The sequence below is a fragment of the Bombus pascuorum genome, chromosome 9 (genome assembly GCF_905332965.1).
Source record: "Bombus pascuorum chromosome 9, iyBomPasc1.1, whole genome shotgun sequence".
Lineage (NCBI taxonomy): Eukaryota > Metazoa > Arthropoda > Insecta > Hymenoptera > Apidae > Bombus > Bombus pascuorum.
The window spans coordinates 5,963,458-5,978,538 of NC_083496.1; the positions used below are offsets into that span (position 1 = coordinate 5,963,458).

The 15,081-nt window shown below is 45.9% G+C and overlaps 2 protein-coding genes across 3 annotated transcripts in view; one reads left to right on the plus strand and one right to left on the minus strand.

Annotated features, from left to right (window-relative positions):
• LOC132910798 (potassium voltage-gated channel protein Shal) overlaps positions 1-1,602 on the plus strand; it is a 116,787-nt gene extending 115,185 nt beyond the window's left edge. The window contains exon 5 of the mRNA XM_060966821.1: positions 27-1,602. Within this exon, the coding sequence (XP_060822804.1) occupies positions 27-65 (39 nt within the window). The 3' untranslated portion in view covers positions 66-1,602. The remainder of the gene's footprint in view (positions 1-26) is intronic.
• Positions 1,603-4,286: 2,684 nt separating this feature from the next.
• Positions 4,287-15,081, minus strand: part of LOC132910788 (uncharacterized) — a 222,320-nt gene continuing 211,525 nt past the window's right edge. For both annotated transcript variants that reach the window (XM_060966791.1, XM_060966793.1), the window contains one exon: positions 4,287-11,756. In XM_060966791.1, coding sequence (XP_060822774.1) covers positions 11,526-11,756 — 231 coding nt within the window. In that variant the 3' untranslated portion in view covers positions 4,287-11,525. The remainder of the gene's footprint in view (positions 11,757-15,081) is intronic.

A 15,081-nucleotide genomic window follows, 5' to 3' on the forward strand; every position in this document is an offset into this window, starting at 1 on the left:
TTTCTGTATACTCGTCTTTGTTATAGTTGGTTCCCCTTTCTCCGTTCGACAAGCGGCTACGATGAAGAGGCTCGAAGGAAACAGTTGGTACACCGACAGGCCGAATGGGACGAGAAATATCACACTTGCACTAGCCGTGCAATTTCACCGGTGGCAGTTTCGGTGCACGATTCGTCGAGGAAACCCCAGCAAGGATCGGGGACACGGCGCGACTCTTATCGGCGAAGGGTTGATTCGCCACTCGGCCACTGGCCACTGGCGGGGCTTGCTGGTTCTGTAAACCACCCTGTCGGTCGCTGCCTCTAAGCCAATTTGCCTATCGACTAACTGATTAAGCCCTACTCTCTTTCATCGTGGTAGACGTGGACGCTCTACTGGACCTACCTACCCTGTTCGACACTATGTGCCTCTCTACGTGTTGGTAGACGCGCACGTTCGTGCAGGGCCAGCCTCGTGTGCGTTCCGTCGAGAGTCTGTGCGACCATGTTCCAGCACCAGATACGATTATACGCTAGAGCCACGATGCTGCTGATCCAGCCGCGTTTTCCTTCTATTAGAATTCGTCCTTTTTTTTCGAGACCCGATGGATGCACCGATGGACTTTTCAGATCTCCACTTCCCGTTTCGTTATTCGCAACCAGTAATTACGTAACGAGCGTAATACAGCGTCGTGGTGTGGCGGCTGGTAGCAATCGGAGCAATGGGAACGCGGCGGATTTTCGTCCTTTTTTTTTTTTTTCTTAAGGGAATTTAATCGTCGAGTCGACCAGTTCGATCCTCGCTATGTGGACCGTTGTTTAGAAATTTAGCATAGTTCGTGGTAACGGGATTCGCGTTAGATTTTACCCAGCAGGCAATCTCCATGTTAGGTAAACAAATCGATGGTACCATAAATGCTGGAACGTGCTGATCAATGTATTCACCATTATGCTGGACGGTCCACCGCAAATGGAACGTCCGAGCTGCGCTCCAAAGGCACACAGAGATTCTATTTAAAGGCAGATGTTTAACAAGCTATTCAACATCCACGTTTCCCGTGTTGCTAATGGCAAAGAGAATAATCGGCTGCTCTATTTCAGGCGAACCGTGCTACATGGTAACAGTCGTTGAGTTCACCACAGGCTCGCCTCCTTTGAGGTTGCAGCAAGACGCAGCCGAATCTCTCGGCGAATCGACTCCAGCAAACTCTCCGAGTCTCTTGACCCTGCGCGAGCTAATAAAATCTGCGCCGTATCTCCACGCTTCACGAACTTTCCATCGACTTTCGTAGGATACGCAAGACGTGTTTCCATCTTTCGTTTCGTGTGACTGGATCACCTGGCGCGCGTCAAACTTCGCTCGAAATTTCCATACAGCGCGTGTATGCTTGGTTAATCCTAAACTCGAGCGATTGTCTCGGATAGAGGCATATCGTGCATTCTATAGGCTTTCCAGAGGCTCCAGAAGGAAATAATTCTCCAGCTACCGGTCCCATCCTTCCGTACGTTCGATGACAGGTAACCGGATGATGCAGATTTCATCTCGTTTATTATTAATTAATTTAAATGCCATGTATCGCGATGCTTTATTTTTCAATGGACGAATAAATGGAAAGTCGAATTACCCGTGGCCTTATCCTGTCTCCGTAATAACTGGTTCATTTATTCTCACATCCAGTGAAACGCGCGCGTGTCCACACATGCACGTTATTGGATATAAATATCCGTACGTGGCCAGTTATGGCACACACGCGACTGTATCGAGTGTACATGCGAGTATCGATACCTTTCTGGTCTAATGAGATTCACCGGAGGCGCAAGTACGAACGAACAGGGTTTTCCGAGCGGATCCGATCGATCGACTCCAGAAACAGGATCCGGCGATTCTTCGATTATTCCCGATTAATTACCGCTATCTGTATCAAATTGATCGGGGTTAATTATCGAAGGTAAGTTGAAGGAGCGATCAAAGACCGGAAGGAAGAATTTCTCGACGAGGATCGAGATCGAGCAGCTTCTACCGTCGGCGAAGGGTAACGTCGTTGAAAGGGAATCGCGGAAAGGAACATAGATCAGACTGTAATTGCTCGTGAGCATCGCGCGTAACGAGGATAATTCTTCGTCTCTGTTTGAGTTGTTCGACACGTGCGGTGCGATCGATCGCTAAAAATAGTCGATAATCAAAATCCGAGTCGCTCGATTCTAACGTCGAATCCAATCTGTATTTTTAACTCGCTATCGAGGCGAGTTCGACTTCGTTGTCTGATCGCGCGTATTCACCACGGCTTTGTTTCGCTTTCGTCTGCTCTATTTGCCGCGGAGCGCTTCCGCGCCCCTTTCAGAGTAATTATAATGCACGCTGGTGCGAAAGCAGCGTGAAAAATACCGATCTATTTTGATAGAGAGGACTTTCTCTCGAGCGAAGAATCTGGACCGCGCGATTTACACGGCCGCTCCACTCGCAAACATCCTGATTAATCGTCCCTCCGGTCGCTTCTTACCCATCGATCTTGAAAGTCAACCCTTGCCTTCCAAGAAACGTTACCAGTCGACTCGTTATCGTTTTCGAGCACCGTCTCAAATGTATGTTTCAACTAGGCGTCGCGTATTCGTGGTCGCTGAACGTATAAAAAAAAAAAAATAAAAAAGAAATGCATTACCCGGTAAGTAAGGGTGACGACAGGGTGGAAGAAAACCGCGGGTAGACGCGCTCTAACCCGCTAGAATCCAATTATTCGACGAGCGAGTGTTTTGACAGTTCGCGCGGTTAAACGAGTGCAGGGTGGCAGCAGCCGATATTCGCAGGTTGAAATATACCTTTAAATCCTCTCTCCGCTCGGCGAGCAGCCTAGGGGTAAGTGGGGTTAAGCTGGCCTAGTCGTGAGGTCGCGTCAAATACAATCGTAAGAGGGATGTTACCGGGTTATACACGTACTGGGCGTTTTATAAATTCTACAACGCTTCAAACGAAATAAATGAACGATCTGTCGTCGTAGCATTGGCTGGTGAAAGCATCGTGGAAAGCACACGTGGGAACCATCTTTCGTGCGAATGGATCTCGAATACCGATCGTCCTCGAAAAACATCCTTGTTCTTTGACTTCCATGAATTCGAATGAATCGGGAGCCGCAGCTCGCGAATAAATTTCTTTTACGACGTCCGAATGGCGAACCTTGAACCGCGAGGAATTCGAAGAACGAAAAACGGAAGCTCCTCTTGAAAAACAAAAAAAAAAAACAAAAAAAAGATAAAAGAAACAAGAAAAAATCGTTCGATCGACTCATCGTATTTTTCTGCGGTATTTTTAACGAAGGAATCCTTAGGTGTGGCACGGTTACAGATTTCATTCAGGCGTCCTACGGACCGATTCGCGTTTGCGTTTGCATTTGACCTATATGCGTTTGCGGTCTACGTTCGTGCACGCGTGGACGCACGTCCAAATTGGACGATCGATCCGTGGCCGATGTGGATATCGATATCACAGCCTGGCCTGAACGTTTAATTTCACCGTGTCACTGTTTTCGCTGGAGTGTTTTGCCAAGGCACGATCGAGGCTAATGCGGACAGACCGCCGTGTGTGTGCTCTGCAAACAGCTCGACGATTTAATTAGTGGCCGCGACAAACTTTCGCGAGTAAGACGCGTTCATTAACTACCGACCGGTTGCTCGATCTATAGATTGCACGGTTTAGTCGATTCGACATAGAGCTGATCGCATAGAGCTAAGACCGACAGAAATAAATTTCGTGAACTTACTTTGATTTCTTACTTGATACGAATTTACTTTGGTTTCTTAGACTACGTTCAGATTCTCGTCTTTCTTGCTACTTTACCTATCGCTCGCGGTTAAACTCGTATACGCATACCCGCCCGAATCGTTCGTTCGCGGATACTAGTCGCTAGTACTGGCAAAAACCAATTAATAGGCTGCCAGTCGATGAGCATTGCCATCAAAAAGCCTATTAATAGGCTTTTGGTAAGCAAAGTGTTAATTTTCGCGAAGATCGAATTTATAGCGTACGGTGGCTCGCGAAGGTATAGTTACATTTCTATAGTTTTACGATGTTCTACAAAGTTAGAGAAACGTTTTATCGATACGTTACGCGTCGCACAACAAATTTCGACCATCGTAAAAATGGTAAGTGATCGAAGAGTCTCGTGGTGCAGTGTAAGCGTCCAGTTCGACGATCTTCGAGAACTCGAAGGTAATAATAAAGTAGGTAAAAAGTTACCCGCTACTTTGGTTAATATATAAACAGGACGGTCGTGCGAGATGGTTTTCGGGAAGAATGAGAAACTCGAGCAGCGCTTTTATAATTTCAGAGGCCCTGGAGGACCCGTTCGTATTTATTTACCAACGCCTCGGCAACTCGTTAGTCGTCCGTATAATAATATTGTAACAAGTACTCGCGCTCTTGTTCGCATCGTCCACACGCACGCTCACGCACCCTCCACTTCAATATTCTCTCTTTTATTTTTCATCTATCGTACACCATCGCCACCCGCACCGGTGTATCGTAATTTCGTTAATATTCGTTCCCCTAGTCGTCGCCACGTCGCTTTTCTCCATATTTTTTTTTTTTTTTTTTTTTAATCGATGGCTTTGCTCACCTTTTTTCTAAGCGTTCGTTCCTCGAGCGGTCGTCGTTCGCGAACTCGCTGGAAGCTATCGAGGCACCACCGATATTGGCGAGATTCGACGACGATGGTCGCTCGAGGATCTCCGTCGATCTTTTAGGTGATTTAGGTACGTGTACCTTCGTGTATATGCATATGTATATTATGTATATTCATATGTATATATATATATGTATATATGTATGTATACTTATGTATAGGTATATACAATCAACGTTACATCGCGGTATCGCACTAGAGGGTTAGTTGAGAGAGGGTGTTTTTTTCTGAAATTTAAGGGGTGTCCTATCTCCTTCGATTCTTCCGTGTTTCTCGTGAAATCAGAATTTTGAAGTTGCATTATTGTTACGTCGATGGCGGGTTGCATCGATCGAAAGGAATTTGTCCGTTTCGTCTCTGTCGCGATTATTCGCAATTATCGTTGTCCATTAGAGTACGTAGTAGCTAGAATTACGGTGCGTATTTGCCGGCAATTCTCCATCGCCCATTGTTGCATTTGCTGTAGACAAGCACGAATTAACTGGAGGACACCCCTCGGTTGAGACGCAGAACGATTGATATTCTTTTTGTCCCTTTAAGATTCGATGTTCGCTTTCAGAGGTGATTCGGTGAATTAAAACAAACTACACGAAGGTGTCCTTTCTTTCGGTACCGTCATCGAGTAGACGACATAGCCAGATTGGAATATCAATCGCTTTAGGGGTTTTTCTTATTAGTCTATTAATTTTTCTCCCGGCGTGTTGCTGGATCGAAGCAAAAAGCGGCCATACACAGGGTTTCCGGGCACGCGCGCGCGCGCGCGCTCATACACATGGACATACTCGACAGTCTCGTGAACACGGTTACGTTCCTCGCGAACGTTTCGAGTATCTACGGGGAGTCGCAATACGTCCCCTTAGTTTTATTTTGTTTTCTGTTTGCCTGTTCCGCGTGCGAACCGAGAGAGATCTACTGAAAGCGACGTCCCACTTTTGCGTTTTCTAAAGTGACCTCCTGAAAGGCGTCTCGCAAGCATCCCAGTTCGTTAAATATTCACGCGGCGGAAAAAGTGGCGCCGTCACGCCTCACCGTTGACGTAACTCGCTGATCTCGCGATCCACGGAATTTTCTTCATAGCCGCATCGAATAATACGAGGATCGTTCGATCGTATCGATCGTATCGACGAACCTTCCACCCTCGATTTCGATATTATAATTTTTTCCAACGACTTTTGATTCGTGAAAGGAGAAGTGAGTTTCCTTAGGGGTTAGATCATGTATACGACACTCTGTTGTGTCGTGCGATGAAACGCGGACGGCACGTCTTTTTCCACCGATTCGTACAAGCAAATATACGCTCGACTGGACGTCGCCTGCTTACAAGACGCGAGGTCCCCTTAAACTTGGCGTACGAGGATTTACATGTGACGTTTAGGAAGGATGAAGCATCTTGAATGGTGCGCTACTTAAGTTTACATTACGTAACCATACGTTTTATATTACACGCGTGGCCGGGGTCAGAGTGCGTTTCAAGTAATAAAATATATGTATATATATATTATATATATGTATATTATGTATATGTATTTACGCACACGGGTATATGTATAATTGCGCGCGTTTAGTAGGTGTTAAGTGTGTAGTCGGAGAGGTTGAGCTTTCGTTCTGATTTACCGACGGAAAGGTCCGGGGAATTACCGTCTTCCATAGGAGGCTTACGTGAATTGACACCATTGCTTCACGCGAAGATTAAACGATCATTAAACAATCTTTGGGCGAATAACGATCAAGATATACCGATTACAAGGAACGTAAAAATGTCAGGAATGATACGTCGGCGCTCGGAGAATCGAACGAACAGAACGCTAAGAGGGTCGTAATGTATCCTCCATCAGTACGACAACTGGTGGACGGTAAAAAAGTGTCTAAAAATTGACGTAGCCTGGTGTCGGTACCACGAACTTTGTCACGATACCAAGAATGAGGTAGTTCTCCACGAAACTAGTTACTAAAGCAGGATAGATACTGGGCGACGATACGTTTCTCGCTGTCGGTAAAACAGAAACGCTTTCAGTGATCTTACTTACTATCTAAGGAATCGAATACGAGAGGACCAAGCGGTATGACCCACGTGGAAAATCGATTTCTGACCCCTGCCACATTTGTAGCGTCCTCGCCTCGCGGTGATACACTCGCCACTAGTTTTTATATGTAGCGATTGGCGTCGATATGCCGGTGCAGTGCTGCCATGTTCAGGTATTTTCTCCGCGCAGAGCTTTTCCCCTAGATGTATCTAGGGAGGCGTCCGATGGAGCTCGCTCGGTAAAGTAGCAAACTCGTCGGCGAAGATTCGAGCCGAATTTCATTCGATCGGACGAAAAGAGAAAAGTATCAACAAAATAGCGTCTTTCATCGGCAAAAAAGTCTCGGATCGCTTCTCTGTCGCGGAGAAATCCCTGGAGCAATGGCAACGGAGCGCGATCGGGCCACTTTGAGTGTTTTCCGTGTCTCCACGTTCGAAAAAAGCATCGAAAAAACTGAAGCTACGTGAAACCAGAGTAAAACCGCTTATTGGCTAGCCACTTCTAAGAGGCCTTGATATGTTCGATTGGAATCAACGTGTCCTTGCACGGATTGTTTTTCGTCGACCTCGGTATTACGAGGCGACGCGGTACGAGTTTTTGAAACGACGCTCGATCAATCTCGCGTTGCGTTTTCTTTTTCGCTTGGCGTCCGTTCTGTAAATTATTGCCATCGCTTCTTTTTTCGCTAAGCTCTCGAAGTGTTTCTTGAAACCTCAAAACAACGATGTCGCTTTTGTAATCGATTTCGTATGAGTCTTCGTACTTTTCTTTGAGTAAACGAAAAAAAATAAAAAAATAAAAAAATAAAAAGAAGAAAGAGCGAACGTTTGTACAAAGCGCCGACAGAACGAGTAATCTTTATATACGGATGTTTGAACGTCGAGTCTCGACAGTAAACCATGCCGAGTAGAATCAGACTGTCATACGAAGACCCACGAGCGTAACTTATTGGAAGAAACAACTTATCCCTCGGCCTTTTACCTCTGCGTTTAAACACCCGGCACACGAACTCGTTATTTTCACCTGCGTTCATTTTCGTCGTACACCATTTCGATTATCGCGATAGGATTCTATCCTTGTTCGTTTCTACGAAGCACGGAAGTGTGCGTAACGACAAAAGTAAAATATCGAAAGCAAATAACGAACAAGATACACAGTTAGGCCACACGAACTCCTAGTTCTGCCGAACATACGCGAGACCATAATTTATGTACAGTTGTACCAAACGTAAATCGCATAGAAACTCGGGGACGATCGCAAACGTGTGCGTGTTTGGTGCAGTTTCGACTCTCGTGCTACGGTAGAATCAACATAAATTTGTGCATCCGTTTCATTACATCTAAGAACATTGGAATCTTTCGTTATCGACGCGACAGGTACTTTACAAGCAGGCGTCCATCGTCGACATAGTCTTCCGTGCTTCGTGAAAGAGAATGTATTTATACACACACTCGCACACGCGCACACACACACGCACACGCATACACGCGTACGTATACGCTCGATTCTCTGTTGTTCCAGTTTTTCCAAACTGTTCGAATCTGTTTTATGGAATCGATCGTTCTACGTTCTCATAGGAGAGACAGTTCTTTTCTCATGTTTGTTCGTTCTGTCGCGATAAAACGTATCAGCTGTACGTTGGCCCGACAGGGCTGAGATTTTCAACGCGAATTAACATATATACGCGTTACATTTATAATACGGTTTCTCCTACGTGCGTGTTATGTATAACGTGACATTTATACATTTCGCCTCGGCTATATAACCCGTCAACCCCAACCCACCCCCCGTTTTTGAGCGACGTGCCCGTGGATCGTAAACTTTATACATTATTGCTTTGCCGATAGCCACGTCACGTACATTCGATCCGGTTCACGTTCGTCCGTTTTCGTCGAAATTCTATCTACTAATTGCATCGACGCGTTTCGCCAACTGTTTCGTGACTTTTCTTTTAATTTTCCGAAAGATTCACACGTCCAGCAGGAACGCGAAAGAACGTTGATAGATAGACAAAATTCGAAATAAATCGACGTACGTTCGTTCAGTTTAACCCAGCTGTCTTTCTCGGTTCTATATGACCTCGAAATGGATGTTTCATTTCGATAGATGTCATTAAAATATACATAGCTTTTAAATATTTCACTTTACTTCAATTCAATGTAATATTCGTACCTTTTATGTATACCACGCCTTTTACTAATGAAATAGTTCGAAGAAAGAAGAAGAAGAAGAAGTGACGAGGACAGCGGGGTTAAAATATTTCTAAGTCAATTTTGCTTATAGTATTGGTATTAGTATTAACTGGTATTTAAAAAGCAAGAAAAGAAAAAAAGAAAATACCAGAAGTTTGCAGAATTAAAAGAAAAATATTCTGTTCGGTTTAAAACTACATAGGTATTTTGTTGGAACAAAGAGACGCCCTTTGTCTCGAACGAACACGAACCGGAATCTCCTTCGAACTCGTTCATGCTGCTTTTTACACGGTCTGGAGCGCGAACGCACGCACAATTAATTCTGCTAAATTGACGAATCTCTTGCATTCTCGGGTCGCCGTTTCTTTTCATCCTCGCTCCTAACACTCGTCGGCATCCCCTTCCGCTTCCCGCGTTTTATCCGTGATCGTGACTAACGTGCAGCACGTAGCTATTCGCGGAATACGTCAGACGCGAGAAACGCTCGTCTCGTTTAAACCCCCTTTTTTTCCCCGGCTCGAGACGCGGTTTCTGGTTTGCCACGCGGCAACTAAAGACCTCTTTTCTGGCCGTGATAATTTTCGTCTTCGAATTAAGCTTTGCTTTTTCTCGTTTCGAAAGAAAATTAAATACATCACGTTGAAGGAGAATATTTTTTAGAGACGACAGTTTACCGAAGCAATCATCTTTCTATCGATCGAAAGGAAATCCTGCGACAAATATTGGAATCTCGCCGATGTTTCACGCGAGTACAATCGGAAATGTCAAAAATCGCCTTTCGAGCGAAAGTTGGCCAGCGTCGAGATTATAATCGAGTCGACGAGTGGAACGAGGAATTTTACCGCTGAATAATTTCGGGTCGTGTATTTCTGCGTCGTTTGTAAACGTCACGCGTCCGGGAAGCTGTTTAGAAGTTTCCCCGGTTTGCCGCTTCTTTCTCTTCTCTCCGCTGACAAATCGACCGTTTTAAAGCGGCTGTCTCTCGCGCACGTACTCGCACATCTATGCAGATACCATTCGCAAAACGGCCAAATTATCGCAAACTCGCAACGCTACATATAATACTCGACTCGCATCAGCTTTATCGTGTCACGACCTAGAACATAATTAAACAGGCCGGATTTGGCCTTTCTCGACTGTCTCATAAAACGAGCTACGGATCATCGCTATCTATGTTCAACCAAAAAAACGGGTTACTGAAAAAAAAAAAGAAAGAAAAATGAAATTCTAGACAGCGACTATTATATCATGATGATAATAAATCGATTCGCGCGAGAGATAGCCGTCGTTCGTATTCGATAATAATTCGAGCCACACGTTCGTACGTCCGCGTTGGTTTCTCCCTTCCTTTCCTTCGGTTCTATTACATCGTTTTGTTACAATTCTATTTAACAATCTACAAATTATCTACACACTCGAGCCTCTTGCGATATGCCTCAAAACGCCCGTTAGATTTAGCTCTGAACAACGTTAATAAACACCTAATGGTCCGATACAGGAGGAGCGTTCGCGTTTTCTGCTAGCTTATTTTAATTACACGGTAAATTAGCGCTCGTCATTTACAGACTCTACGATGCTTCCTTTATACACGCGTCGTCGCTGCACGCGATCGAGGACCTCGCGTTTTATCCCGCCAACTCGACTAGAAAACCGAATTAAAATAAGAGTTCTTTCTCGAGAGAAGAAATTTGCTTCGTATTCAAACGCGACGTTAACCAGAACGACTTCGAAAAATTCGCTATTACGACGTCGCGCGCAGGGTCATGCTGATGGAAAAAATATAAAAAGCTGGGATGGAACCGCGAGCCGGCGTCGAAGGTCAGAGAGAAATCGGGCGAAACTATCTCCGATACGTTTCTACTTCGAACTGGGCCACGTTTATCGAGGCGATTCTTTCGGGCGCAGTTATGGCTTGCAGCACGGGGGAAAATGTCGCGCGCGATTCTAATGACCGAGATCGGTTCGGGATCTGGCTTGCAATATCGTCGCTGATCCAGCAGCGAGAGAGTAAGGGGGCCATGTGTTTCGATCCACGCCCATTCTCTGCACATGGGATCCCCTTTATTATTGACCACGTAGCGAGTGGGCTGTGTCGTTGCCGTCGAGCGATGCCGTACTCCGTGTAGCAATAAAAATCTTGGCTTCGCGCCGCGTGCGTCTCGCGAGAGATCATCGAACCTACTTACGAGAAACGACGTTGCGACGAAACCGATGGATCGCTGTTCGGAGTAAACGATTTCGATCGGCGGTCGAGGGGAAAAGAGATGGAGGCAGAGGTTGCGAAGTGGCCAGGAAATTCAGCAAGGAAAACGAATGAAAAATTAAATGGAAGGTCGGTCGGGAGGAAAATAACGGAGGAAAAGAAAGAAAGAGCGGATAGGAAACAAAATGAAACGTAAATTGCGAATGAGAACGACGGAACACGATCCTCGATCGCGGCATCGATCCATAATTCTCTACTCGTTTGATCCACGAGGCACGAAGATTAGAGCCCCGTTTGATAAACTGCGACTTCGACGTTCGTTGATGATCCAACAGCCACGAAGGCTGTCGCGCGCGATTCTCGCTGGCTTTTTGGAGACGTTCGTGCAGCTTTTTCTAGGCGTTCGAGAAATTTCAGTAGTCTCGATAGGAAATGGGTGTGGGTCGTTCGTGTCACGAGGCGACCAGGCACGTCGACGTCGATCGAAACAGGCTGAGCAGTAGGAGGATCGCGACCAACAGGAAGCTCGACGACCTCGACAAACCTCCGACCTCGTTACTGTACGGCAACTTGACCTCGACCTCGGCCATCTTGAAGATCGACAGTAGCGGGTGTGTATGGACCTCGTGATGCTTGTTGTTGATCTTGTCGCTGAGATCCTGCAGCATCGAGGCGCATTCCTCCTGCGAAACGACAAGAATTTATTAGCAAGATTATTCGTGCAGCTATTGCGAAACAAGGATGAAAGCTCGGCTGAGTCTCGAATTAGTATACGACTATATTAAAGCAAGAAGATGGAAAACTAGCTTTCGTGACATCGATGCGACGTAATTTACCTACTCCCAAAGGTATACTGATATTCCTATGGAAGGGACAGATTAAATATTGAAATTCGGTCGAGCTACAGAATTAAAAGTAGATACGTTCTAATACGTCTAGGCTGTCGATAATCGATCAATCTCGATCGTACAAATACGCGGAAAAGTATATGGCGACAGAATTTACATCGATGTAATTATAATTTATGACCGTTGTAATAATTTAACATAAATTACTTAAATTACGAGCGACGCGCTGAACGACCCAGTTATCGTAATGATTTAATTAAGCAGAATGATAACACATCGAGTTGGGAAAGCAGGATTTCTCTTGTAATCAGAAATTAAATCACGCCGCGTAATATCACTGGGGCCTGAAAATTTTGCCGTCTTTTGTCCCGCTTCGTTCCCATTGTACTCGCGCAGGCCAACGTCGTTCGCTGCGCGGCTATTTCAGATAACAAGTGCTAATTTTTCCGTCGTTGCGCTTAAGCCGCGCCACGGCCTCCGCCAGGGAAATTATGCTAAATTAACAATAACAAGAACCCTTTGTCCGCGGCCTCGCGAACCGCTCCCTCGCGCTTATAAAACACCGGGCTCGCACTTTATTACCTCGAACAAACTAGTTTTCCAACCTTACCGTCGCCATTCTCATCCGCGTTAACGATCCTCCGCGCTTCTTTTCTCCGACTGTCGCTGACATTTCCGAGAAACGAAGAATTTTGCGCGGACGAGTATCGAAAAGTGTTTCGGTTACCACTGAGAAGCTTCACCGAGAAGCTTGAGAAAGATAAACGTACATGACAAAGTCGCGAAGTTTCTCGTAAACTAATCGACGACGTATTACGCTTTCCAAAAGTTAAATTTAGAACTTCGTAAAGTTCCACATTAAGCGAAAGAGCCCTCCTCGCCACTCGAGTTCTTATTGTCCGTCAGCTCTATTCCCTCGCCGGTAATCAAAATTATTCCTGACCTAATTTACCCCTCCGTATAAACATCGCAACGAAATAAAAGCGGGCGAAAGATTAACGCAAAAAGAGGGGAGGTTCTGCGGCGAAAGGGAGTACCTTTAACGCGATTTTAATTCGCTCCGACTTCGTAAGCCGGCGAATAATTAAGTCAGTTTCAAGGTCACGGTCGCATTAACTCAAAAGGGCGTGTTTCATGCGCCCGCGAGCACGCCTATAAAGTTTTTCCATCCCCCCGGGGTAGAGAAAACGGTCCCCCTAAACGTTTTCTTCGGGCATCCCCCGATATCGACTTAACGACGCCGAATGTAACTCGTCCTGCCGTGCTGCCAGCTTCTCCGTGCGCATCGATTTCCATTTTCATCCCTCGTATCATTTTCTCTCTTTCCCCTTCCTACTTCTACCCGTCTCTCTCTTTTTCCCTCCCTTTCAACGTTTCGTCGTTTTTCCTTCTGACGCTTCTCCTCTTCGGGCTTCTTGTTCCTCGTCCCCGGAATTACCCTCGGCTCGTTGAATCTTTAATTTCCGGCAGAGGCGAGACCGAGGCCAGAGCAATTTTTGGCGATATTTTCCGAGGACCAGGCTGCGCGCTACCGTACGACGCTGTGCGCCACGTGGCCCGACCAGGCCAGCGACGAACGCGTCGCGACGCTCACGACGTCACCGCCGGATCCCTGGTCGTTCTACCACGGCAGAAAGGTTCGTTCGTTCGTTTCGCCGAAGCATCGACGTCGGATTTTCAATGAAATTAAATTCCACCCGAAAGGAGGGAACCAACCAACCGCCAACCCCTTTGCACTCTTCCATTCGACTCTTCTCCGTGCACCCTTCCGAATAACTTTTCGCAAGCAGGCAGAGGCTCTCCAGTTCTTTAAATTATCGATGCACCGAGAATTCCCGTTCCGCACTCAGCCATCCACGCGATCCAAATCGATTCGTTCTGCTGTCTGTCTTGATGTACTTTCGTTCCACCGGACGTTATTTCCTCTTTTCCATCTTCCTCTATTCTTCTTCTTCCTCCTCTCTAGATACCATGTCTTTTCTTTTCGCCGCTGCCACCCACCCTTCTCCGCCGTATTTTTTTCGATACGCGCGTATCGCTCGATATCAGCGTACGACTATCGTCGTATTATCCGAAGGGAAAAATTCGATATCTGCGCTGTCTGAACGTGTCTCCGGTCGAAACGTCGGCGTGTGAAGGAAAACGAGGAACAGATAACGAAACGACCCTCTTTGGGGAAGAGAATTTCGGTAATCGTTGGCTTTTTCGTTTGCCATCGAACGAGAAGAGCGCAACTTGTTTCGAAGATAATAATTCGAAAGCTCGACTCGACTCGTTCGTTTCCTTTCATCGGCGGAGAACCGAGAAAAATCGTCCGACCTTGTTCAATTCCCGGCGTAATTGAATAGACTACCACTGGAGAAATAATGATCTATACGCGACCGGGTCGAAGCACTGGGCGGTAACTCGTTTTACACATTGGCCAACGCTAATTGTAGCGTGTTGCGGCTTAATTATCGAATATGCGATCCAACCGCGAATTTCGTCGCTCCTCTCTTCTCCTACTCTTCCCCCCTCCCCAATACCTTCCCATCCTCTTTATTGACCAAAAAGTGTATCGCAATAATTAACTCGATTGCCTCTCCGGCGTCAGCGCAGACCGCCAACCCGGAATATTTTCAATTATAACGTCCAATAATAACTATAAATAAATCACAAAGCGATAATTAACTCGGAGAATTCTCCAAACCGAATATATTCTCTAGAGCTCATAAAATATTCTTTTCAAGAGCATTCGAAACACAAAGTTGTCAAGCTTTGTCGAAAAAAAAAAAAAGAAAGAAAAGAAAAGAGAAAGGAAAGAAACACGTAGAAAAGCTGTTCGCTCTCAAAATGTTAGTTTCGAGAATGACACGATTTCTCCGAGTATCGTTAAGGTACGATATCTAATTAGCAAAAGGCGTCCGTATCCCGAATTCGCCTTGCGTCTGTTCTAATGTAGTACGGAACGAGAAGAGGAAGTCGCGTTTTCGAGGCTCGTTTCGCAACGAATTCGAGGCAAGAAGGAGAGAAGGAGAAAGGGAAAGGGAGCGTTTTCATAGAATAATAATCAGCCGGCGCTTGAAACAATGACACGCTGCGAGTGGCTGATTAAATTGATCCGCAAGCAACGTTCTTGTGCTAAGTTTAACGCAGAATGCGCAAGGATGAGCCGGGAGGA